Genomic DNA, 25,070 nt, shown 5'->3' on the forward strand with positions numbered 1-25,070 from the left:
TTACCGCTACTTTCAGTGCTTGCAGTTATTACCTTGCTGAAAACCGTTTATCAGAGCCTTTTGCTCCTCGTTGGGTTCGACACTCTTACTTATCGAAAGGACTAGATTGACCTCATATACTTGTGGGTCATCATGGCCCGTCGAGGCTGCCAGATACGAGCCAAGCCGTCGGATACATGCCACATAACTATTTGCTCCACTTCCCTCGATGCTCGAGGCCGCTGTAGGCCAACTCGCGGAGGCAGAAGCTCCAAGCCGGTGTTGTTCATCAACTCGCCGCTCCAAGCCAGCTCGTCGAGGAGTGGCGAGTTGCTCCAGGCCGACATGTGGGGGAGCATGGCGGCACGGGCATCGTGACTGTCGTGGACGATGTTGTGTGCCTGCGACCGCGTCATTTGCCGTAAACGTTCGCGCCACACCCTGCCGACGAAGAAAGAAGTCAGTTTTGCGGAGATCGACGAAGCAGCTGCCAGCATGTCCACACCCGCCATCATCATCAAGGAGAAGTAGAACATGGGAGGCCGTCGTCGATTGGGTCCCATGAAGGCCACCCCGGAGGCTACGTCGACGTACACAACTGGTGTCTTGCTCGATCGCAGCCCATCATCATGCCCCATCCCTAAAGCCAACCTTGATTCGTGGTTCACGGAAGCAGAGGGCACCCTTCCCCTCCGACTGAAGCATATCGAGTGGTGCCACTTCGATGAGCGGCACTATCGAGCAAGGGGAAGCGAGCCGCACTTGGTGAAGCATATACCACCGGGACTCACGGCAGTCCAACGAGAGAATTACTGAAAATGAGAAAGACAATGAAGGTTCACTGCGGTCGGCCGTAGGTTAGTCAAAGGTAACCGTATCATTGGAATGGATATTCGCCTGCGCCGGTCATAGACTAATTTTACCTTCAGTACCATATACTAGCTTTTAGTTAAAAATGTTTAAAATGTAATGTATTTTCTCTGGTTTATATAATCCGTTATATTTAAATGAATTTTATTTTTTTTGTTTAAACAATAATTATATGCAGACAATATTTGATGATCGGTTCCTGTATCCGTCTTCACGGGACGCATGGCGGAGCAAATTTGTAGGTGAGTGGTTGGAGATGCCCTTCATCACTAGCAAAAAAGAGAAAAAAATACATCTGCCCTCTTTCCACTCTACCAGACTTGAATGGACACGGTCTATAGAGGCGAAGAAGAAGACCGTGTCCACTTCGTCGAGACCCCGGTTCAAAACTGTGGAATATATCCATAAGCAAGTCCACATGCCTTATGGCCACCTCCGGCGCCGTCGTTGACCGGCTCCTACGCCGGCTGGCCTCCGACGCTCGCCGGTCGGAGCTACCGTCAGGCGTAGACGAGCACGTGGCGCATCTGTGGCAAACTCTGTCGGCGTTGCAAGATGTGCTGCTAAGTGTGGAGAGACTTTTTAGGGCGCGTACGGAGGTGCAGGATTGGATGGCGAAGATAAATCAGATTGTCTATGATACTGAACATCTCTTGGACGAGTTTGAAGACCAAAATGGCATCGGATCTGAGAGGACCGGCTGTATCACAAAGGTTCGATAGTCTCAACCCCCAAATGGGCCTTGCGCCCTTGCCAAGGCATCTTCTTTATAGTATTGGATAACAGCTAGTGCAAATTACTAAAATTTCCTTTTCGCTTTGTGTCAGAATTGCCACTCTTTAGGTTATTACAGCGCTGCACTTGATCCTTTATAAATATATTGCCAATTACAGTTTACATTTGCTCCTGCCATATACTAGTATTTCTGCAACCAATGTTTGAAATGGAGCTCCTGTTGTATATATATTTGTACAACTGATTTAGCGGTGCAACGTATCAGCTATATTTGAACCATCTAAGTTAGTTAAAACTGTTGTTGATTGATCATTTTTAAATAAAATTTTGCAGGCAACATCATTGTGTTCTTCATGTCCGTTTTTCTTGTACAGTACTAGAGTGAATAGAATGAAGATACTCAGAAAAAAGTTGGATCTTTTAGCAAGTGATTCTGTCGTTTTCAGTTTTCTGCAGCACCCAAAGTGTGATCTTGAACAATCTGGTATCCAAGAAGAGTTCTGTATAACTGCAATCGTTGGAAGAGATAGTGATAAAGCAAAAATAAAGAAATTAATCTTGGAAAATGGTACAGAAACATTGTCCATCATTCCCATAGTTGGTCTTGTGGGTTTGGGAAAAACAACACTTGCCAGATTAATTTTCCATGACCAGGGAGAAGGGTGGAATTTAGATCTTCGTATTTGGATCGACTTAAATAGGAAATTTGACCTTACAAACATTGCTGCTGAAATAATCTCACAAGCTAATGGGACAAAAGAAGGACCCTCAGAAGTCAATACCAACATTCAAATCCATGAAGATCTCCAATTGCTAAAGAATCGTTTGCAGAAGACACTTCATGACAAACGTTGTCTAATTGTCTTGGATGGCCTTTGTAGCACAGATAAAAGCCAGTTGGATGAATTGAAGGAAATGCTCAGGCGTACGAACAAGTGGATCAAAGTTTTGGTGACCACTTCCAGTGATATAACTGCAGAGCTAATGCACACTTTCCCACCGTACAAGTTGTTTCCATTGTCTGAAGATGACTGTTGGACAATATTTTTTGAAAAAGCTTTTGGGGACGGGGGTACTGTAAATGCATGCCTGGAGAAAATTGGGAAGCAAATTGTGAAAAGATGTGATGGAATACCATCTTTAGCTCATTTTCTTGGTTCAGTAGTGCACAATCAAGTCATGGATGTCTGGTTAGCAGCAAGGGATGAACCAATATGGAAATTAGAGAGCACATATTCCATGAAAGTTAAAGTGTTTGCATCACTGAATCAAATATACTATGACATGCCCTCAGCGCTGAAACTATGCTTTCTATATTTATCAGTATTTCCTAAGGGATCTATAATTGATAAAGAAAAACTTATCAGACAGTGGATTGCACTCGATATTATTGGATCAAAACATGGAACCTTGCCATCCTACGTGCAGGCGGAGATGTACATTCAGGACCTTCTGTCAATACATTTCCTCCAAGTTAGAAAGACACATTCAGTAAGTCACCAAGTGTTTTTTTGGATTGACAGTCTTTTCTTTTGCTGTTTAAAGTATGCTTTTAGACCATTTACGGATATACCATCGTGAAAATTTGCTGCCTACGTTAGTAAGTTCATATTTTACTTATTGTTGTTTATGGTTTTCATTTATAAACTTTGACTAATGAGTAAATACGTAACTTTTGACCTCAATAATCTTCGCCTGTCATTCACGAATATATGATCAATGTTATTATCCTTTACAATCAATGGTACTTTCTTTATCAGATGGTAAAGGACTCACCGATAGGTTCACTATGAATCACGCGTATTACAAGATTCTGGTATTTGTATTTGGTATATTGAGCTTAGCTAGCTTTTAGTTAGTTCTCCATCCGTTCCAAAATACATGATGTTTTATATATGGACAGTCTCCAAAGATGCAACTTTGAGCACCTTTTCTTATATGTATATCTTAGTAAAAAAATGCTATTTTTATGGAAAATGCAATGCTACAGTTTGTACCAAACAAATCTAAGTTTTTTGTTCATTAGTTACGAAAGAGAGAGAAGCTTGACAGCATGCTTTCTAGGAGGTCTTGTATTTTAGAACGGAGGTACTCCCTCCAACCCATATTACTTGTCGCTCAAACGGATGTATCTAGACGTATTTCAGTGCTCAATACATCCATTTGACCGACAAGTAATATGGATCGGAGGGAGTAGTAATAATTTAGTTAGATTTGAATGTCAATGATGATCATTCATGTGGTCATGCTGCTTGCCTACTAGTACAGTAGTACTAGCTCCTTCTTTATTGCTCTAGAAGGTTGACTATGCATGCATGTCTTGCCTGTATCTTTCTGTTCTTGAGAGCTTCAGTCTCAGAATGAAGGTTTCCAGAAAAAGAATATGGGACTTCGAAATTCACTGGATATTTATCTGCTAGTTGTTGCCCGGTGAGTATTCACCCAAAAAATGCTGCCAGGCAGGGCTAGAGAAGTTAGATGAGGTTTTAAGCTTTAGCCTTTTGCTATCCACACTTTCTTGGTTCATGTTCTGTATCATAGTTAGGTTCTCCCACGGATGGTGGTAAACTAGTCCAAATTCAAATAAGGTGGTTATGTTGGGGAAATTATATGATTTATGTTCTGTTCTTTTCCAGGTTAATGGAATGGAAATCAGTACATCTCCTACAACACTCTACATGCATAACTTCATCCATGAATTTGCAAGGCATGTTGCTTGCAATGATATTATTATTTTGGATAATAGAAAAATGAATGATAATGGAAAAGAGCTCTTGTTCCAATATGCATTGTTGACCCATTACAAAGGGCAATCAACACTTTGCAGTGCACTGCTCACAGGGGCAAGGGCATTACACTTCCTGAACTCTGAGGCTATAAAGCTCCACCGAGAAGCATTTGAATTACTGAAGCATCTGCGTGTTTTGAATCTCAGTGGAAGCTGCATTGAAGAAATACCCACTTCCATTGGCCATTTGAAACATCTAAGATATCTTGATGTTTCTGGCTTAAAGGTTCAGACATTACCTTCCTCCATGTGTACATTGATAAATCTTGAGGCGTTGGATCTATCAAATACTTCTCTCAAGGAATTGCCCTCTTTCATTGGTTCTTTAGAGAAGCTAAAATATTTGAACCTGCAAGGCTGTGACATACTTCAAAACTTGCCTGCAACCCTTGGTCATCTCCAAGCACTTGAGCATCTTAGGCTGTCATGTCGTCATGGTGTTGGTGAGCTAGCTAACTGTCTCTGCAATCTTTTGGATCTTCGGTTTATTGATTTGTCAAGCTGCACTGAGCTTCCACAGTTGCCTCCTTCATTGGGTAATTTAATGAAATTGGAGGATCTAAACCTATCTAGTTGCTTCAACCTCAAGCAGCTACCGGAATCTTTTGGCGACCTTTATGACCTTAGGTCTCTGAACATGTCGAGCTGCTATGAGCTCGAACAGTTGCCTGGATCTTTTTGTAATCTCGTCAAGTTGGAAGTCCTTATACTTAGGAGGTGTCGTAGACTTCAAAACCTCCCTCAGTCCTTTGGGGATATTGAGAACCTTCGTATTTTGGATCTAACTGGCTGCGAGGCACTTCATGTAAGTGTTGGAATGTTAACAACCAATTTGGAGTATCTGAACCTACAGCAATGTCTTAAGCTTCCGACTCGGCCTAACCGTTTGAATAACTTCACTGGACTGAAGTTTTTGAATCTCTCACAGTGCCTCCCTACCATTGACTGTCTGCAATCTCTTGGCTACTTGTTCAATCTAGAATATCTGAACTTGTCGCAAAATCCTCTCGTCATACATGTGTCTTTTGTGAGGCTTCAGAAGCTGCATACGTTGGACCTCACTGGTTGTCCTCTTGAGCATCCATCCCATAGTTTACCTCAAATGTTCCAAGATATCATACATAAAATGACAGGACTGAAATTTCTGTTGACGAAAGATCCAATGATAGTGGCCTGTCTTCCACCATACATCCGGTGCTCTGTTGGGATTGATGAGAACTGGCACATAACAACCGACGAGCTTTTTATTTCAGACCTCACAAGAGGGTCCAGGGGCTTAACTATCGCAGAGAGAGCAAATCTGAAGAATCGACCAGAGCTACGTTTCCTTAAACTAGAGTGGACTAATACTTCTCATCCAGCTGTACATGGAATAGATGAAGATTTAGGTCAAGAAGTTCTGGAAAAGCTCAAACCACACCAAAGTTTAGAGCATTTGGAGATAGTTGGATATTCAGGATTTGCATGGCCAACATGGATGATGAACAACATGGTGACTTTACTCCCAAACCTTGTCAGACTCCATCTGCTCTGCCTTGGAAACTGTAAAGATCTTCCTCCACTGGGCCAGCTAATAAATTTGCGGTACTTACATATAGAAGATATGCCTAATCTCGTAAATCTGGGTATGGGTCTTTCTGGGGGCACACAGCCCTTCAAAAAATTAATGCACCTCAAATTGGAAAGTTTACTAAACCTAGAAGAGTTGCCTATACTGTTGTTGACGAACAATGGGAATCAGCAATTCATTTTCCCTGCTCTTGAGGAATTATTCGTGCTATCCTGCCCTAATCTCATGTTCAAACCATCTCTGCCAAAGTGTCAGAAATATGTAATAAGAGATAGTAACCGGATTCTGTTATGTGGGGAACCTTTGGGGCCACTGTCATCTCCGTCACCAGCAAACATAATGATTACTGGGTGCAAGATATCTCCCAGTTGCTTGCATTGGCTTGAATCCTTGCAGACCATCGAGAGAATAGTAATTGATGCATGTGTGGGGGATGACAGTGAAGCAGTAACCTCTTTGAAGCTTCTGGGGGTAAAATGCACTCAAGAATTATCCAGTAGCAAGATTCGGAATGAAAAAACAAGCCAAAGTTCATCGGGGACAAGGATTTTAAATGAATTGACCACTCAGGTAAGTAACTGTATGCTACATTTATTGCTGTACTTAATGTGTCAACATATTACTTTTCTTATCTCATTACTTAACTGTACAAAATATGTCAGGTTAATGACATAATATTTAAAAATTTATGGCTTTTTTCACACTTTTCTCTGGTCCTCACATCCAGTATCTTATGGAAATACAGGATGATGCCCATACGAATACTCGCCATGTTGTGGATGTGGACTCATCGGGCTGGCAATCCTCCGGTGAATCATCCTTGATATCTTTACAGCAAAACCCAGCCACAACAGGCCTTGGTACCTCAATAATCCGGAAACTTTTCCCAAAGTTTAATACCAGTTCGGGACAATCAGGTTAGCACATAAATCTTTGCCACTCTAGACTGAATAGAAAACCTATGTGTTAACTCAGGTTACTGCATTTTATTTGTCATTCTAGACTGAACATATATTTGTTGTGACATTAAGTTGTTTTCGCGTGTACAAATGACACTTCTCCATAAGGAAAGAATACTCCTGTTTGTGGTTAGGTATTTTTCTGGGCTAATATTTATGCCTTGTCACAACAGAAGACTGCCTAGATGCTCCACACAATAAAAGTAAGAGCATCCTGTTCTTCTATATCATTATACTTCTAGTAATTCTAATATATAAAGTATATAACTAAAAGTAGTAGTGGCCAAAGCTGTGTATTGTTTGACCACGTTGATGTCTGATATGAGAAGTAGAAGAGAAGAGAAGGATTTATGGTAGGAACAGCTAGGGTTCTACCAGGTCTAGGGCGGAGGTTGTAAGGGATGAAGCGGGGTTGGAGAGGGCTTGAGCGCGGCGGCTGGCGGTAGGGCGCCGTTGCGCGCGAGAGGGAGGCGGCGGCGCAGCTAGGGTTCCGGCTCCTCTGGGAGCCAGGCAATAGAGTTATGACTATATTGCTTAATTCCAAAAGAGTTGTTTACATCGGTTTATATAATCTCACGGCTGACTAAGATAACTTGGAAACTAAGAGCAACTCTAGCAGACCCCGCCTCCGACCCGGAAAATAACCGCCAAAATGCGGGTCGGGGCGGAAAAACCTGCCCGATCAGAGCAACTCTAGCAGACCCCGCATCCCGCCGGCCCGCAAAATGCTTTTGCAGTTCGCGGAAAACGGCTTTTGTGGGTCGGCAAGGACGGCCGCAGATGTAGACCCCCCAAACGGACCCGTATAAAAGTATATTCGCCGAATATGCTTTTATACGGGTCGGCTTTGCGGTGACTGTTCTTGCACCGCTGCTTTCCGCATCTCATCGGCCCGCAAAGTATCAAATCCAACATAATACAACAAACGGAAGCAAACTAAATAATTATTCAAATTCAACACAATACAACAATCATCCACATTACAAATAATTATTCAAATCTTAAATAATGCAATACAAATCTTGTGATGAGTACGAATACAAATCATCCACATCGGCGCATTCGGTACCTTCTCTGGAAGAGGTGCGGTGGATATGTAGGATTCTCCGCGAAGTAGTCTTGCATCAACATCTCGTTCCCAAGATGACGATTCCGAGGAATGCAAAGACGCCCGACGGTCGATCCTCGCCTTCTCTTCTGGTTCTCGTCTTCGTGCTCCTTCATGGCAAGTGCCATGACTAATGTCTGTTGCCGAAAGTTCGCAAGCATGGTCTCAACATCCGAGTCGTCCGAATCGGACGAATCGGTGAGCAAGAACTTCTCGCACGGGCTCAAATCCATCTACATGCACACCGGCGCGTCAATCAACTATACCGCGCTCGCAAAAATCACAAAATACGTACTAACCGGTGGCGGATGCGGCGGGCGGTGACGAGGGGCGGGCTCAGCGGTGGTCGATCCCCGGTGGCGCCAGCGACGAGGCCGCCTTCTTCTCGCCGGATCCGGGGGGTCAGTGCAGCGTGACGGCGCGGGAGGGTGGGGAACGGCCCCGCGGCGCGATTCTGCCTGCAGATTTGGCCGGAATCGCCGGCGGAGGAACGACGGAAGCAAGGGCGGTCGGCGGCGGAAGGGGATGGGGAAAATGCACGCGGGCTGAAATGTCCCTCCCGCCAACTGCTTCTCTGTGATGCAGGGCACCGCAGCTGCGACGGGGAAACCCGCGTATTCGCGGGTTGGGGTCGAGATTTTGCCGCGCCCCTTCAAAAATTTTGCTGGCCGGGGCGATATGCGGGGTCTAAGAGCAACTCTAGCAGACCCCGCATCCGCCCCCGACCCGGAAAATAACCGCCAAAATGCGGGTCGGGGGGTGATGGGGCAGGTTTTTCCGCCGGTGTGCATGTAGATGGATTTGAGCCCGTGCGAGAAGTTCTTGCTCACCGATTCGTCCGATTCGGACGACTCGGATGTTGAGACCATGCTTGCGAACTTTCGGCAGCAGACATTAGTCATGGCACTTGCCGTGAAGGAGCACGAAGACGAGAACCGGAAGAGAAGGCGAGGATCGACCGTCGGGCGTCTTTGCATTCCTCGGAATCGTCATCTTGGGAACGAGATGTTGATGCAAGACTACTTCGCGGAGAATCCTACATATCCACCGCACCTCTTCCAGAGAAGGTACCGAATGCGCCGATGTGGATGATTTGTATTCGTACTCATCACAAGATTTGTATTGCATTATTTAAGATTTGAATAATTATTTGTAATGTGGATGATTGTTGTATTGTGTTGAATTTGAATAATTATTTAGTTTGCTTCCGTTTGTTGTATTATGTTGGATTTGATACTTTGCGGGCCGATGAGATGCGGAAAGCAGCGGTGCAAGAACAGCCACCGCAAAGCCGACCCGTATAAAAGCATATTCGGCGAATATACTTTTATACGGGTCCGTTTGGGGGGTCTACATCTGCGGCCGTCCTTGTCGGCCCGCAAAAGCCGTTTTCCGCGAACTGCAAAAGCATTTTGCGGGCCGGCGGGATGCGGGGTCTGCTAGAGTTGCTCTAAGATAACTTGGAAACTAAGATAACTTGGGCTAAGCCCGTAACTAAGCCTGCCCATTGGGCCTCCTCCTTTGGTACGTAGTACTGGTCATAACATCTCTCCCTGCTTGCGCAAACAGCTCGTCCACGAGCTCGAAGTCTGGATAGTGCTGGCTGAATTCGTTACGCCGCTCCCAAGTCGCGTCCTCCTCTGGAAGGCCTTCCCACTGGATCAATAGGTACCACACCCCGCGACGTAGTTGGGACCGCAACACCTTTGCTGGCCCCGGAAGGAGGCGCCCGTTGGAGGTCAGGGGTAGCGCCGGCGTGGCCGCCGGTGGCTCCCCACGGAAAGCTTCAGGAGCCCCACATGGAAGACGTCGTGGATGCGAGCACCGGCCGGAAGCTGAAGGCAGTAGGCCACCTTTCCGATGCGCTCCAGCATGGAAAATGGCCCGGCGTAGCGTGGGCCCAACTTACGCTTTGCGCGCGGGTCAAGGGACTGCGTAGAACGGTGAAGGAGACGCAGCCACACCCAGTCGCCCACTGCGAACTCCGCCTCGCGGTGGTGGCCGCCATAGTAGTGCTTGGCCAACTGTTGGGCCTGAACGAGGCGTTGGCGCACCTCGGCAAGCATCTCGTCGCGGCTGCGAAGAAGATCACCCGCCGCCTCCGTCCTAGCCGTCTCCGGGTCAACCGGCAGGATGGGCGGGGGCGGCCGGCCATAGACCACCTCGAACGGCGTGGCGCGCAGGGCGGAGTGATAAGAGGTGTTGTAGCAGTACTCCGCCCATGAAAGCCAGTTCACCCAAGCACGAGGACGATCACCTGTAACACAACGCAAATACATGGCAATCACCTTGTTGACCACCTCGGATTGGCTGTCCTCTGAGGATGGAATGCCGTGCTCAAGCGGAGCTTCACGCCCGCCATCCTGAAGAGATCGCGCCAGACATGCCCCGTGAACACCGGGTCCCGGTCGCTGACGATCGAAGAGGGAAACCCGTGTAGGGGAACGATGCCGTCGAAGAAGGCCCGGGCCACGGAAGTGGCGGTGTAAGGATAGCCAAGCGCGATGAAGTGGGCGTACTTGGAGAAGCGATCGACCACGGTGAGGATGACGGACTTGCCGCCCACCTTGGGAAGGCCCTCGATGAAGTCCATGGAGATATCGGCCTAGACCTGAGAGGGCACCTTCAAGGGCTGTAGCAGCCCTGCCGGCCGCCGTGTCTCCGTCTTCTTACACTGGCACGTCACACAAGACCGCACCCAGTCTCGAACCAGGGCCCGATCGCCGGGGATGTAGAAGTCGGCGCGGAGACGGTGTAGGGTCTTCTGCACACCCTCGTGGCCCGCCGAGTGGGCCAGCAACAGCACCTGATGACGGAGGTCGCCGTGATCCGGCATGAAGAGGCGTCGCCCATCTAGGAGCAGGCCCTCCGCCAAACGCCACGACTCCTCCAGGTTGCCGGCATCAAGGCGCTGCCGAAGTAACTGCGCGTAGGGCGCGTCCGTGGTGGCTCGACGGATGTCGTCGAAGAGGGCAAACGAGGCCCCGGAGCGGATGCAGAGGGCCGCCCCGTCGGAGTCGCCCGCACCAGCGTCGTGGTCGTCGCGGCAGGACTGGGCGTCGGCCACGGTGTTAAGGCGGCCCGGACGATACTCGACGGTGAAATTGAAGCCAAAGAGCTTGCTGATCCATTGGTGCTGCGGCACGGTAGATAGCCTCTGGTCCAATAAGAACTTGAGGCTGTAGTGATCCGTGCGAATCCAGAACGACCGTCCCCAAAGATATGGCCACCAGTGCCGCACAACCTGCACCAAACCAATGAGCTCCCTCTCATAGGCCGCGAGCTTGTGATGGCGTGCGGCAAAAGGCCTGCTGAAGAACGCGAGAGCCCCGTCGCCCTGGTGAAGGACGACGCCGAACCCCACGTCGGAGGCGTCGCAGACGACCATGAACGGCCGGTCGAAGTCGGGCATCAGAAGGCCGGGGCCCGTCGTGAGGGCCCGTTTGAGGACCTCGAACGCCTCCGTGGCCTCCACATCCCAGGCGAAGGCGTCGCGTCGGAGCTGGCGCGTGAGCGGGGACGCGATGAGGCCGAATTCCCGGATAAATTTCCGGTAGTTGCCTGCGAGGCCCAGGAATCCGCGGAGAGCCCGCAAGGAGTGCGGCGTTGGCCAGGCCGCAACGGCCGCCACCTTGTCGGCGTCCATAGCAACACCCTTGACCGAGATGACGTGGCCGAGGTAGGCGATTGAAGGCGTCCCGAACGAGCACTTCGAGGGCTTAAGATGAAGATGGTGTGCTCGAAGCTCGTTGAAGACGATGGCGGCGTGCTGAAGATGTTCCGCCCATGTCGTGCTGTAGATAAGAATGTCATCAAAGAAAACGAGCACAAACCGACGCAAGTAGGGCCGGAGGACGTCGTTCATCAAGGCCTGAAAAGTCGCCGGGGCGTTGGAGAGGCCAAAAGGCATCACCAAGAACTCGAAGTGGCCGTGCTTAGTCCGAAACGCCGTCTTCACGACATCGTTCGGGTGCATCCGCACCTGGTGGTAGCCCGAACGGAGGTCGAGCTTGGTGAAGAAGCACGCCCCATGTAGTTCGTCCAGGAGCTCGTTGACGACCGGAATGGGAAATTTGTCTTTGAGCGGCAGGGCGTTAAGGGCGCGGTAGTCGATGCAGAAGCGCCATGAGCCGTCCGACTTGCGGACGAGGAGGACCAGCGCCGAAAACGGTGAAGTGGAGATCCGCATGATGCCCAGGGCTAGCATGAGCGCGCACTGCCGCTCCAGCTCATCCTTCTGCAGCTAGGGGTAGCGGTAGGGACGCATCGCCACTGGCGCCGTGCCTGGCAGGAGATGGATGCGGTGATCATACACCCGGGCCGGCGGCAGACCCTGAGGCTCGTCGAAGAGGTCGCTGTGCTGTTGCAGGAGATGATCCAACAGAGGGTGCGCGGACTCAGCAGCAGCCGCGGCTAGCTGCGGCTGTGGCGTCGCTGGTGGGGCGCCACCCACGCCCTCCCACCGGACGCGGTGACCCAGGCGCCAGAAGGTCATCGTCAGGGCGTCGAAGTCCTAGAGAATGGGATCCAGGGTCCGCAAGAAGTCGACGTCGAGGATGAAGTCGAAGCAGCCCAAGTCGATGCCGACGCATGTGATGGTGAAGTGTTCGTCGCCGATGATGGTGGCAACGTCCCGTGCAAGCCCATGACATTGGAGACTGTCGCCGTTAGCCACGGTGACCCGCAACTGCTCCCCGCCCATCGGCTGAAGTGCCAAGCAGCGCATGGTCGACTCGGGAAGGAAGTTATGTGCGGAGCCCGTATCCAGAAGGGCCAGGAGGCGCTCGCCGTAGATCATCACCGGCAGGAGCTAGTCTTCTCTGCTCGTATACCCGCGAGGGCATGGAGGGAGACCACGAGGGCTGTCGCCGGTGCCGGTGCGACCTCCGCAACAACTGGTGCGGCCAAGTCGCCGAGCTCGTCGGCGGGCGTGTCCTCCTCGACGTAGTCGGCCTCCTCCAAGTAGAAGATGCGCGGGTAGACGTGGCCCGACGCGTAGGGCTCCTTGCAGTTGAAGCACAACCCTAGGCGACAACGCTCGAGCTGCTCGGCCGGGGAGAGCCGGCGGAAGGGTTGCGTCGAGGCCGAAGTAGTAGTTGCAGGAGGGACCAGGGGCGGACGGCCCGACACAGCCGTAGTCTGGGGAACCCGGGTCGGCTGTCGGCCACTCCGAGCCGGCGCCGCCGGCTGCAAGGCTTGCGCGCGACGCTCGAAGGCGCGGGCGTAGTACATGGCCGTCTGGAGGTCCTGGGGCCCCGAAGCTCCACGTCCACGCGGATGTGATCTGGCAGACCACCGACGAAGAGCTCGGCTCGCTGCTGAGCCGTCATGCCGGGCGCGTGGCACGCCAGGGCCTGGAACCGGTCGGCGAAGTCCTGTACCGTGGAGGTGAAGGGCAGTCGGCCGAGCTCCGCCAGCTGGCTCCCTTGTATCGGAGGTCCAAAGTGAAGGAGGCAGAGCTTGCGGAAGCGTTCCCATGAGGGCATGCTGCCCTCATCCTGCTCGAGGGCGTAATAATACCACGTCTGTGCGGCGCCTCGGAGGTGACATGAGGCGAGCCAAGTGCGGTCCGACGCGAGCGTGCGTTGCCCCCTGAAGAACTGCTCACATTGATTGAGCCAGTTGAGGGGGTCCTCTGTACTGTCGTAGGTGGCCAAGTCAATCTTGGCGAAGCGCGGCGGTGTCTGAGTAAGACCGCCGTGTCCGTACGGCTCGGCTGTGCGGAGCAGCGAGGGTGACGGCGCCGGGTCGGTGGCCACCGGGGGTCCCCCGTGGAAAGGTGGCCCGTCGTGGCTGGCTTAGGGGCCCGCGGAGCTTGAGCCCCCCCCCCCTATTGCACAACGGTCGCCGGCTGCTCCGACGCCATCGTGTAGACCGGCGGCGGAACGGACTAGGCGAACCACGCCGGAAGTGGGGACGGTGAGGATGGCAACCGGACTTGCTGGATCGGGACGCCTGCTGGTGTTGTGGACGGTGGCCCGGAGCTGAACTGCGGCGGCCCTGACAGTTGCAACGGCTGCTGGAAGGGGGCGGCCGACGCCGCAAGTGCCTGGGTTGGCCAGGGCAACCAAGGCGGAGTGGTGGCGGGTGGGGCGGCAGCTGAAGGGGCCCGGCGAGCGCGGTGCCCGGCGGTGGTGGCTGCTGCCATGGAAGCAGCTGCAGCCCGGTGGCGGGAGCTGGTAGCGCCGCCGGTGGCGGACCGTAGGGACCGGCCAGATACAGGCGGATCCCCTGGACCGCGGTGGCAAGGTCGCGCAGGGCCCCCATGACCTCCTCCGGGGTGTAGACGACAGTGGCCGGGGCGGAAGTGGTAGCCAGCGCGGCGGTGGCGGCTGCCGTACCCAGCGGTGCGGTGGAGATGGCCTGCAGCGGGGCTGTGATCACGATCTGGACGGTGGAGGCGGGCGGGATGGTGGTGACTGTCGGCGAGGACGACATGATCGGCCTGGAGTCTCTAGATGCCAAATTGGTAGGAACAACTAGGGTTCTACCGGGTCTAGGGCGGAGGTTGTAAGGGATGAAGCAGGGTTGGCGAGGGCTTGAGCGCGGCGGCCGGCGGCGGGGCGCCGTTGCGCGCGAGAGGGAGGCGGCGGCGGTGGAAGGCGGCGGCGCGGCTAGGGTTCCGGCTCCTCTGGGAGCCGGTCAATAGAGTTATGACTATATTGCTTAATTCGAAAAGAGTTGTTTACATCGGTTTATATAATCTCACGGCTGACTAAGATAACTTGGAAACTAAGATAACTAAGATAACTTGGGCTAAGCCCGTAACTAAGCCTGCCCATGGGGCCTCCTCCTTTGGTACGTAGTACCGGTCATAACAATTTAGTTATTCAAATATTGAATGGTTTAATTGGATGTAAGCTTATGAATCAGATCAAGTATGCATTGATCAGTGGAGATATATGCATAATTATTCCCAAGGGGTAAAAATGATGCTTTAGATTCTTCTAAGTGCTATTAGATGGCTTTCTTTTGTGGCTTGTAAGTATGCGACAAGTGTTGTGCCTTCATTAAATGTTAGTATTGCAGCTTAAAAAAATTAACGTCCTATCAATGCATCGAGATGCAAGCTTTGTGTTTTCTTGAAAGAAAAAAAATTAACTTTTAGGAATAGCAAATTGATCAATTCCATGGGCTCAAAGCCAATATATATACATGTACAGGGGAAGAGATAAGTAGGAATCCTAATACAAAAGGAAATACAAACAAGTATCCTACTAGAAAACATACATCTTTAATATTTGAAACCACAGCACTGCAAACTTCTAACCAGGTGGACCCATTTGTCATTCTCACAGCCAGTGGCATTGTGTAAAACTGTTGACTGTGTAGGGGCATGGTTCCAACTTCCCTAATATTTTCTTGTCGAACACACACCAAAGGCATGTCAATTTATATTAGTAGAAAGCGCTCAAATAGCGCAAAGACTAAAGCAACAAAGAAGAAACAGAGAAAAAGCCAAAAGGCAAAAAAAAAGTACAGGTAGGTAGGGCTGAAGCAACTAGAAAACCAGATCAGGGTGGCGGGCATGCAGCCGCAGCCGCAGCCGCCTCAATGCTTTTGCGCTAGTGAGCATTCAGTACAATTCAATTACCAATCTTTTTGCTGTGGCCCACCTTCTGTGTTCATCTACTCTACCAGACTACTATGTTGAAAATGCAAACAAGGGTACATCTGGAAGTCTTATTTGGGAAATTATTTTGGAAGCGGAAGCATTAGAAAGAATTAAACTTGTTTGACTGTACTTAACAATTTTTCATTTCCAGTGGAACGTATTACATCCTCTCCAGTAAGCATGCCATCAGTGGAGACCCCACCAACTTCTCACCAGTTGTCTAGGTCCAAAATGCCTGCAAAAATAACTGGAGTACGATCCTTGAGCTTAAGCCTTAAGCAGGTTCAGAAGGCTACTCGGAGATTTTCACCTTCACTTCAGCTAAGTGAAAGTGGATCCTGGGAAGTCTACAAGGGTATCTTACCAAATAACCAAATTGTTGTGGTGCGGAGAGCTAAGAAGGTTGTTTGCCCATTCACCCATTCTCTTATTTTCTTGATTCTTGGCCTTTCTTATCATTTACCAATTTATTTCTAATAAAAACTTACAATTTGTTTGCCTCTCATTACGGTATTATTCATGCTACTACCTCCATCTACTAATACAAGGCCACTTCATATTTTTATGTCTAGCTTTGACCATTAATTTTATCAACAAAATATGAGTCATATGTCATAAAAAGTATGCCACTGGATGCACATTTGAAAGAACTTTTCAATAATATATTTTTTATGAATTATATCCGATATTTTGTTGACCAAAATTACAAGTCAAAGCTTGACACAAAAAACGAAGTGGCCTTGTATATAAAAATGGAGGGAGTACTTTGTTTTGCTGACAAACTACTTCTGGTAGGTCTTATTTTTTTTTTACTTTATATGTATGTTACACGCTGGGGTTGGTAATGGTCTGAGGACCAATGATAGCAGAGGTACAGCTCTGAGAAGCAAGGGTAGGCCCTATGGCATAAAAGCGAGAAAATGTTGGGGACTGGGATCATGGGGGATGCTAATGTGCTGTCAGTCTTCCTGGCGCAGTCAATTTCTAACAAGCCCCTTGTGCATGCTGTCAGAAAGCACACGGCCTCTCTTCCCCCGACCGTCATTCATGGCCGTCTCCATAGTTTCAACAATTCATGAAACAGGTCTTAAAATGTTGGGAAATGAACTTCCTGTTTTTTTGGGATAAGCTTCCAACATGGTTGGAAGAAATTCCAAGAATTCTGAAAGTACTTTAAAAAAACAGGGGTGTGGTTGGGTTGGAAGAAATTCCAAGAATTCTGAAAGTACTTTAAAAAAACAGGGGTGTGGTTGAACTGTTTCACATAAGGAACAAATGAAAAAAAAAAAATCCCCTCCCAACCCCGTGTCGTCCTAGGCGGGCGACCCGGAGAACCCTAGCTCTAGGATCCGCAACTCCCCTGACTCTGTCCGCCGCCACTGGCGGTCGCCGCGGTGGCAGTGGGCCCCTTCTCCATCGAATGTGTGTGTGTGGTCGGGGAGCTCGTTGGGTGGTGCAGTGGAGGCTCTGCAGCGCACGGTGGACCGGCGACTGCACGGAGGGCTTCTCTAGCTGGCGGTGGCACGCCCCCTCCACCTTGAGCCATGAACGCTTCCGCACTGACGGGAAGTTCAAGATCCTGGCGATTGTCATCCCGCTCTGCAACAACTCCGCCAAGAACTCGATCTTGGCGATGATGCCGGCGTGCAACGCGAATGGGGTCGATCCCACATGGGAGCCGCCGGCAAGAGAGATGGTGCAAGCGTGGTTCGACAACCTGAAGGAAGTGCGCATCAGGGACGAAGGATCACTGATCCGCGACACCATCGAGGAAGAGATTGAATTCATCGGCGGGCGGGTTACGGAAGCAGGGTCATAGTAGCTTTGGTGCTCCCGCGCTTGATGAAGATGAGGAGGAGACCGGCGGCGAGGAGGAGGATGACAAAGGAGCGCCGGCAGCCAACCTGCCGGAGGATCTCGCCGGGGTCGAGGAAACCAAGGCTGTCGGGGTCGAGGGGGCTGAAGCTGCCGTGGAGAAGACAGAAGTGGCGGCAAAAGAGGGAAACAATGGTTGGGATGAGCAGCGAATCTACGAATCCCCCTCTTATAAGGGTGGAATGCGTAGAGGTCGCCTCTCCCCGTCCAAGGTGGCCTCGCCTTTTTAGGCGCGCCTTTCAGGCGTCGTTTCGCTCCACCTCCCACGTCCCACATTTAATGCTCGTCGTGGGTGAGCAGTAAAACCATCATCATAACCGCAATAAAGTTCGGCCACGTGTCTGTGCACTGCTTTGGGCCTAGCCCAACAACGTCATGGACTTCAGCATGGCCCAGGCCTGGGGGCTCCTGTCGGTGAACTAAAGAACGGGTCCTTTAGTATCTTGACTTGTGCACAGACGACGGCAGCCTCCGGCCCGGCAAGCCTTGCCGGAAGATACTTCACCCAAGGCAACATCAAGCGACAAGGCCAAGCCACCGGCAAGCCTCCTTGCCGGTGAAGAAGACCGGCAGCCATCGCACCCTCCAAGGCCCCACTACCTCGCCGCCAATCCACCTCATAGGGCTGATTGTCTCCATCAATGAGGTGTCGAGCGAGCAGGCTGTTAGGTAAGCCTTGTCGGGGCACGTGGCAGCTCAGGGGAATCGCAACAGCTTTAATGACACCCGTCCTAATGGCATGGCTGGATAATAAGAGGTAGCTGCACGAACGACACAGAAGGAGAGACGATCCTTGTCGGGGAGCAACGCCGGCGTGACACCTCACGTCGCATTTAATGCGCCTGTCCTAATCCGTTAGGGTTATGCAGCTTCCACCATAGCATGTGAGTAGTTTGACCACTGTTACATCTGTTACACTATATGGATTGCCTAGCCCTTTCCATCAGTTCGGACTTTTGGTTGCGTTGGCTAGTGCATGAAGCTTAACATGGTATCAGAGCTAAAGGTCTTGAGTTCAAGTCCTGGATTTCGCAATTTATCAAAAATTGCTGGTAGCCCCCCCTTGTGTCCACATAGAGGCCTCTTGAGTCATACGTGAGCTTCGCGCGCCGTCGCTCTCTTCCAGTTGCACGTGTTGACTTGTCTTCCCCGTCACATGTGAGAGGGGGTGTTACACTATATGTGGATTGCCTAGCCCTTTCCATCAGTTCGGACTTTTGGTTGCGTTGGCTAGTGCATGAAGCTGAACATGGTATCGGAGCTAAGGTCTTGAGTTCAAGTCCTGGTTTTCGCAATTTATTAAAAAAATACTGGTAACTCCCCTTTGTGTCCACGTAGAGGCCTCTTGAGTCATACGTGAGCTTCGCGCGCCGTCGCTCTCTTCCGGTTGCACGTGTTGACTTGTCTTCCCTGTCACACGTGAGAGGGGGTGTTACACTATATGTGGATTGCCTAGCCCTTTCCATCAGTTCGGACTTTTGGTTGCGTTAGCTAGTGCATGAAGCTTAATAACATCCACTGTGTACCCCTGTACATTTACCACTTTAGCCATCGTGGTAACCCTTTGCACCTATAAAAGGAGGTCCATGGCTACCTTTACAAGGGTCGAAATCCTGTCCATTTGCACGCGTAGCAGCACTTCCGAGCTTCTTGCCGGGTAGCTTGCGCTCCTTGTAACTTGGACATACTCATAATCCACAAACCACACAGGACTTAGGGTTTTACGCCTTCGAGCGGTCCGATCCTGTCTAAACCCTAGATGTGCATTGGTTGGTGTTGCTCTTTGCATACGTTGATCCCCACAGTCAAACCGCAAAGGGGCCCTCTCAGTCCCATAGATTGTCGTACCTCGACACTCGGGTTTCGTCCTCAGCCAGATTCGGATGGCCGGATCTTGCCCATGGAGGCATGTTACCCCGGTATTGTGTGGCGGGCAATAGGCCTGTTCCATGGTGCTGGTTGTCCCGGTGTTCCCCGTCCCTGGTCGTGGTGGGCTGGAACAAGGTGGGATTTGGCACCCGTGACCGGGGTGTATCTGCATGTGGACCGACATCGGGGATTTCCGGTCTTGACCGACGGCAGTTCTGCTCCGGAGTTGTTCGTATCTAGGTGCTAGTTCTTGGACATCATGTTGTTCCAGTGTCGGCGGTGGGTCAGTCTTGGATTCCAGGTCGGTGGCCCTAGATGGTGAGGCTGCGCGCTTGGCTCTGCGGCAAGCAGCGCGACAACAATGGTGGCGCCTCCTCTTGGCTATGTGGGTAGCAATGGGAGGGGTGGCGGGTGATCCTGGCGTTCTCATGGCTTCGGCGGCGGCGGCTCCTTGGTCATGGATTCGTCGGTCTCCTGTCATTTACACGTGTCCTCGTCGTCACCGTTCTCGGTCCTCGCTATCCACTGGTAGGATCGGTGCTCCACGGCCCGGAGTGAGAGAGCAGACGCTTGCCCACTCCGGCAATACCTTGGTGTGTTTGGTGTGTCGGGGTCCCGTGATTTCCCAAGGCGGCATGGTTCAGTTCCGGTTCGGTGGTCTTGGTAGCATCTTGTTAGGTGGGGCACACCCTGTCTTCATGTCCGGCTTCGGGTTGGTAGCGTTCTTGCTGTCGTCTCGGTTTTTTTATATCCTTTGGTTTGCTTGTAAGGGGTTATCCCCACCACCTTGTACCGGTTCGGCTGTTTGTGCTCTATATATAAAGTGGGGCGAAAACCCGTTTCAAGAGAAAATAGCATATGATCATATCTCATACGAACAAAGAGCAGGACACTTCCTCACTAGCAAGATATAGGTAAACAGTTGAAAATATTCACTTCCGTGTAGAGACTAGATGCATTTTACACTGAAAGAAATATCTATCACGTACCATGGTTACAGGACAAGAGATGCTGATTTGGCCTTCCTGGGGAAGGTCTAGGGGGGAGATCAGTAATCTGTCCGGCCGTGCCTTAGCCAGCATTGCTAGGGTAGAAGGGTAAGGAAAAGGAGACTCTAGGGTGTAAACTTCTTTATTATTGCATGTCTCGAATGAGTACAGACTATTTATATAGGACAACCATGGCATGATTGACAAGCTGGTTCTAAGTCAATCTGTACCTAATTTGAACTCTGGAAGGTACTCCCTTTTCCGAACAATAACAGACTCATTACTGAAACCTGATCAATTACTAAAGGGTGTAGCCCCGGCTATGCTGCTGCAGCCTCCTCATCCATCGCAGTTGCAGCCAACCTGTCCTTCCTAGTGTAGAGAACTCCCCAAATAATAATAACGATGTTGTTCCTCAGCAAGTGGTAATTAAATCTTCTTTGTTTTCAGGGCTGTGTTCGTGCTGCGGAAGTTCACAAGAAAGTGCAGCTCCTTGCAGCAATTAATCACTGGAGTTTGGTGAGGTCTCTATGTTTTATTGATAAAGGAAATCAGTTTATTATGATCAGTGAGTATGTTCCAAATGGCAGTCTAAGGCAACACCTGGATGGTATGTTAAGTTGCTCATGTGTTCTTCCTTCCGATGTTGAAATTCGAATTATCTGCATCAATTTTAACTTATCCGCAGCTCAAGATCAGAAAATCCTGGATTTGGATCAACGCATATTGATCGCTATTGATGTTGCTATTGCCTTGACCTATCTTCATTTATGTGCTGGTAAGAAAGTGATAACCTATGGTATCAATATTGGTTCATTACACCTTGATTAAATTGCACCATATAGTTTTGATATTTGTAAATTCAAGTACTTCAGTTTCTCAAACAAAAAAGTATCGAGTACTTCAATGCATACTCCCTTCAGTAGAAAAAGAGAGAAGGATTTTGAACGTTAGCACAATTTCCAAATTAAAATTTGACTACAAATTTGCATCATCATATATTTTGAAAAACAAACCCGATTCATTTTTCACATGGCCAAGTTAAATAACTTAGGTTGACTGCATGCACTCTACGATGTTAATATCTGTTAGCTAAGAATTACAGTTTTGTGAAATGTAGCCAGACTGCATGTCTTCAATGAGATAGGGCTCCTAGGTGAGAGAGAGACATAAACTGGGGTGTCTGAAAAATTTGGTGCGAAGGCTAGGCTTGATTTTTTGGTGGGCGACGGATATTGCTGTGATTATAAACTGGCATGATACAGCTTTTGGCGGAGAAAGGACCAAGCTTGACTTTTGAATGAGAAAGACACTGCTAAATTATTTAATAATTAATCTCATTTTACTTCAGCTGACTTAATTATTTAGTAATTAGTCTTTCCATTTTGTCTAATTCAAATGTTGAGCAGATAAATTATGTGTTCTCAAAATTGTTGATCATTTATACTTGCTTGCGGCTGCTCAACTAATTTGATACCTTTGTCATCATGGGTATTTGAAGTTTTTCGTTATGGTCATAATTTGATTGTAGCAGGGGAAACAATGATCTGTTATGATTTGAAGACGACGAAAATCCTTCTGACAGAGAGTTATAGAGCAAAGTTGGGCACTTTTGAATTGTCAAGAAGTGGTACCATGGACCAAGTGATAGGGACAATTGGCTACATAGATCCACAATACGGCCGTTACTGTGAGCTGACAGCTAAATCCGACGTCTACAGTTTTGGTGTAATACTCTTAGAAATTATATCTTCCCGCAGAGCGCATATGTGGAACCAAGACATGCGGGGCTCGGGGATCTTTGACAACCAGCCTGATGGACTGCAAATCCCTGGCGTTGTGGCATGGGTAAGTTGAAGCTCATATGCTTTTGTCTCTAGTTGACGTGTCTATCCTAATGAAATTCATGTCATGTAAATATGTGCTCGGAAGTCTAGTGCAGTTTTCATAACTGCAATGGCCGATGCATTTTGTCCTTGTGTTTCGAAATTCTGTAGAATGACACAGTAGCCTATGTTGTTGTGCATGCAGGCTCTCGAGAGATTTAAGGCAGGCCACGTCAGTGAGATATTGGATGACCGTTTGGTGGAACATGTGGATGAAGAATTTCTTGGAGACTGGCTTGGTTTAGCATCCTGGTGTACACGTTTCGAAGTGGATGATCGCCCAAGAATAGAAGAGGTAGGGGAGCGGCTGTGGGAAATATGGAAAGACCATAGAAATCGCATAGGAGAGCCGTACGAGTACGAGAGGAGTTGGGAAGAATTTGTGGAAGTGGAGGGGATACCCAGGGGTGTCGATTCCGTAGACAACAGCAGCGGGTATGCGGAGTTTCCTGCAGAAGGGAGGGTGAGAATGCACCAGGATTGGCCTGATGTGAGCAGTCAACAGTTTCAAACGATCCAATACGACGATTCTCCTATCGGTTCTGATATTACACTTTCTCCTCCACTCTCTCCCCGGTAGAAAGCAGCAGTCTCAGTTTTGAACATGTAGGTCACGAGCTGGACCCTGGAATATTCAAAGCACCGTGATGTTAAGCCTGTGAACTCCGCTGCTGTAACTCTCTGCTGATTGGTTACAGTTATAACATTATCATCGGCCACGGACAAGCTGTGCTAAGCTGACGACTCTGAATCCGCCGTGTCCCCTACGTGGTTGCTTGAAACTGCTAACATGGGTTCTAAGTTTGGGATTTGTTAAAGCATGATCCTTGTTCTACTATGGACAATATGCATTGATTTATGTCTTATCCAACCAGTTTGCCAGCGACAGCTCGGCGTTCTCTGTATGGTTGTGGGAGGACTGTAGTTTTATTTTTTTGCACTGTGAGGACTGAGGGCGCTCTCTGTATGGTTGTGGGAGCACTCTAGTTTTATTTTTTTGCACTGTGAGGACTGAGGGCGCAAGGTGAGAACGGACTATGGTATTTTCTCAACTTTATTCTTGGTCCGTCATATGTACTATTTTACAAGATCTCCTTGGACATTTTTGTATTAAACTTTTTTTAACAGAATATAATTCATTCTTTTTTTTTGAATACAGTACAGACGCAAGCATTCACATACATGTACATATATTCATTCCTATGTACGTACGTACGCATATCCTACCTTATGAACATCTTCGAAAAATTGAACCGGCATATCATCTTAACGTCTCCTTCCACTGAAAGCTTATCGTCGGAAATTCTGAAATAAATCCAGAAATAATGCAAGCATCAGGACTTGATCCCTGACAGGTTGGGGATACCACTGTCCCTCTAATCATTCGATCACGGGTTGGTTTGCAAAAATATAATTCATTCTGATGAGGGTGGTTTGCAAAAATATAATTCATTCTGATGAGGATCAAACACACAACTTTCAACTTTTTGTCTGCAAGGGCCCAACCAACTGCCCAAGCACTTGCTTTATTTAGAATAGAGGTTAGTTGGTTTGCAAAAATATAATTCATTCTGATGAGGATCAAACACACAACTTTCAACTTTTTGTCTGCAAGGGCCCAACCAACTGCCCAAGCACTTGCTTTATTTAGAATAGAGGTTAGAGCATCTCCAGCCGTTCTGTCTTTTAGGGATGATTTTTGCGTCGGATGAAGATTTGTCAGCACTAATTTTGCTCTAGGGGGGCAAAGTTTCCTAGTAGTTGAGCCCCCAGGCCACGCCTTCCAGTACTCGAGCAAGTCGGCGCTGCGCATCGCGGAGCTCGCCGCTGTGCCGCAGGTGTCTGTTTCGTGCTGCCGTTGTCCCTCGACGAGCGCGACTCTCGCGACTCTTTGAACTTGTCCACTAGGCCCTTGGATGCCTCGTACCCGGCCAGGAAGAACCTTGCGCCGATGAGCTTCTGGTTGCACGCGGAGACGTTGAAGTCGCTCCCTTCCTCGCACCGGCGTCGTCGTAGCTTGCCCTGATGGGGATATTACTCCTGGGTATGCCAAAAGAGGAGATAAGTCGTCTCCAAGACATTTGGGGCCGACTGCCTCCTCACCCCCCCGGGGGGGGGGGAGGGGGAGGCGGTGCTGGCGACAGCCGACCCGCCTGGCCGACACGCGCCACGCTAATTGGCAAGATTCGGCCTGGCCAGCTGGCCTGCCGCCAGCCGGACGGCTGGCTCCCGTCCCATCCGGCCGTATTCCCGTACGAAGATAAGACAAGACGAATGATACAGAGGCTCTCGTGGCAGTAGTACACGCTCACATGCTCGGCGTGTCCACGGGGGTAATGAGGAAGATGTCAGCAAGTCTATAGGGCTCCAGTCACCGCCGAGGCTGACCGAGCGAGACGACACTGTAGCCACGCTCCCCCTACCTGCTCCCTGACGAGCCGATGCGTTGGCCGCTAATGCACACGGCTGGCGGGCCCTGCACCAGACAAGACCTGACAGCCAGCGGGCCCCGCACCCAACCGGAGAGGCTCGCAGCCGGCCCCCACCTCCTGTCCTACCCCTACCACTGTACACATCGGGCTGCACTATAAAGCCTCTCCTCAGCCCTGAGAGACAGGCACCCCACACACACACAGAGAGGCTGATTTGATCCACACTCCAGATACACGAGAGAAACACCGCACCACCGAGGTAGTGAGGCCAACAGCTAGAGCTCCGCCTCCCTCCTCACGAATAGCTCAAGGAGCACCATTTGTACTGTGATTCCCATATAGTCACACATACAGGACTAGGGGTTTTACCTCACTGGAGGGCCCTGAACCTAGGT

General features: G+C 49.7%; 1 protein-coding gene across 3 annotated transcripts; it reads left to right on the forward strand.

Annotated features, from left to right (window-relative positions):
- Positions 1-1,113: 1,113 nt before the first annotated feature.
- Positions 1,114-23,397, forward strand: LOC123452133 (putative disease resistance protein RGA3). 3 transcript variants are annotated; one of them, XM_045128724.1, is made up of 9 exons: positions 1,114-1,562; positions 1,918-3,075; positions 4,221-6,512; positions 6,688-6,859; positions 15,776-16,026; positions 20,808-20,967; positions 21,046-21,135; positions 21,889-22,047; positions 22,118-22,206. In XM_045128724.1, coding segments are annotated over exons 1-9 (4,572 nt in total). In that variant the 5' UTR covers positions 1,114-1,274; the 3' UTR covers positions 22,120-22,206. The 3 variants fall into 3 exon arrangements, with proteins under 3 accessions (XP_044984659.1, XP_044984657.1, XP_044984658.1); XM_045128722.1 differs by adding an exon at positions 22,389-23,397 and having other exon boundaries at positions 1,122-1,562; positions 21,889-22,205; XM_045128723.1 differs by adding an exon at positions 22,389-23,397 and having other exon boundaries at positions 1,122-1,562; positions 21,892-22,205.
- The last annotated feature ends 1,673 nt before the right edge of the window (positions 23,398-25,070 follow it).

This window comes from Hordeum vulgare, chromosome 5H (assembly GCF_904849725.1).
Source record: "Hordeum vulgare subsp. vulgare chromosome 5H, MorexV3_pseudomolecules_assembly, whole genome shotgun sequence".
NCBI lineage: Eukaryota > Viridiplantae > Streptophyta > Magnoliopsida > Poales > Poaceae > Hordeum > Hordeum vulgare.

Bases quoted from the DNA above. Each gene is read 5' to 3' on its own strand.
- LOC123452133 (XM_045128722.1), top strand. From the start codon at position 1,275: ATGGCCACCTCCGGCGCCGTCGTTGACCGGCTCCTACGCCGGCTGGCC. The intron at 1,563-1,917 runs GTTCGATAGTCT...AAAATTTTGCAG, and splicing joins GGACCGGCTGTATCACAAAG to GCAACATCATTGTGTTCTTC. The intron at 20,968-21,045 runs GTATGTTAAGTT...ACTTATCCGCAG, and splicing joins TCTAAGGCAACACCTGGATG to CTCAAGATCAGAAAATCCTG.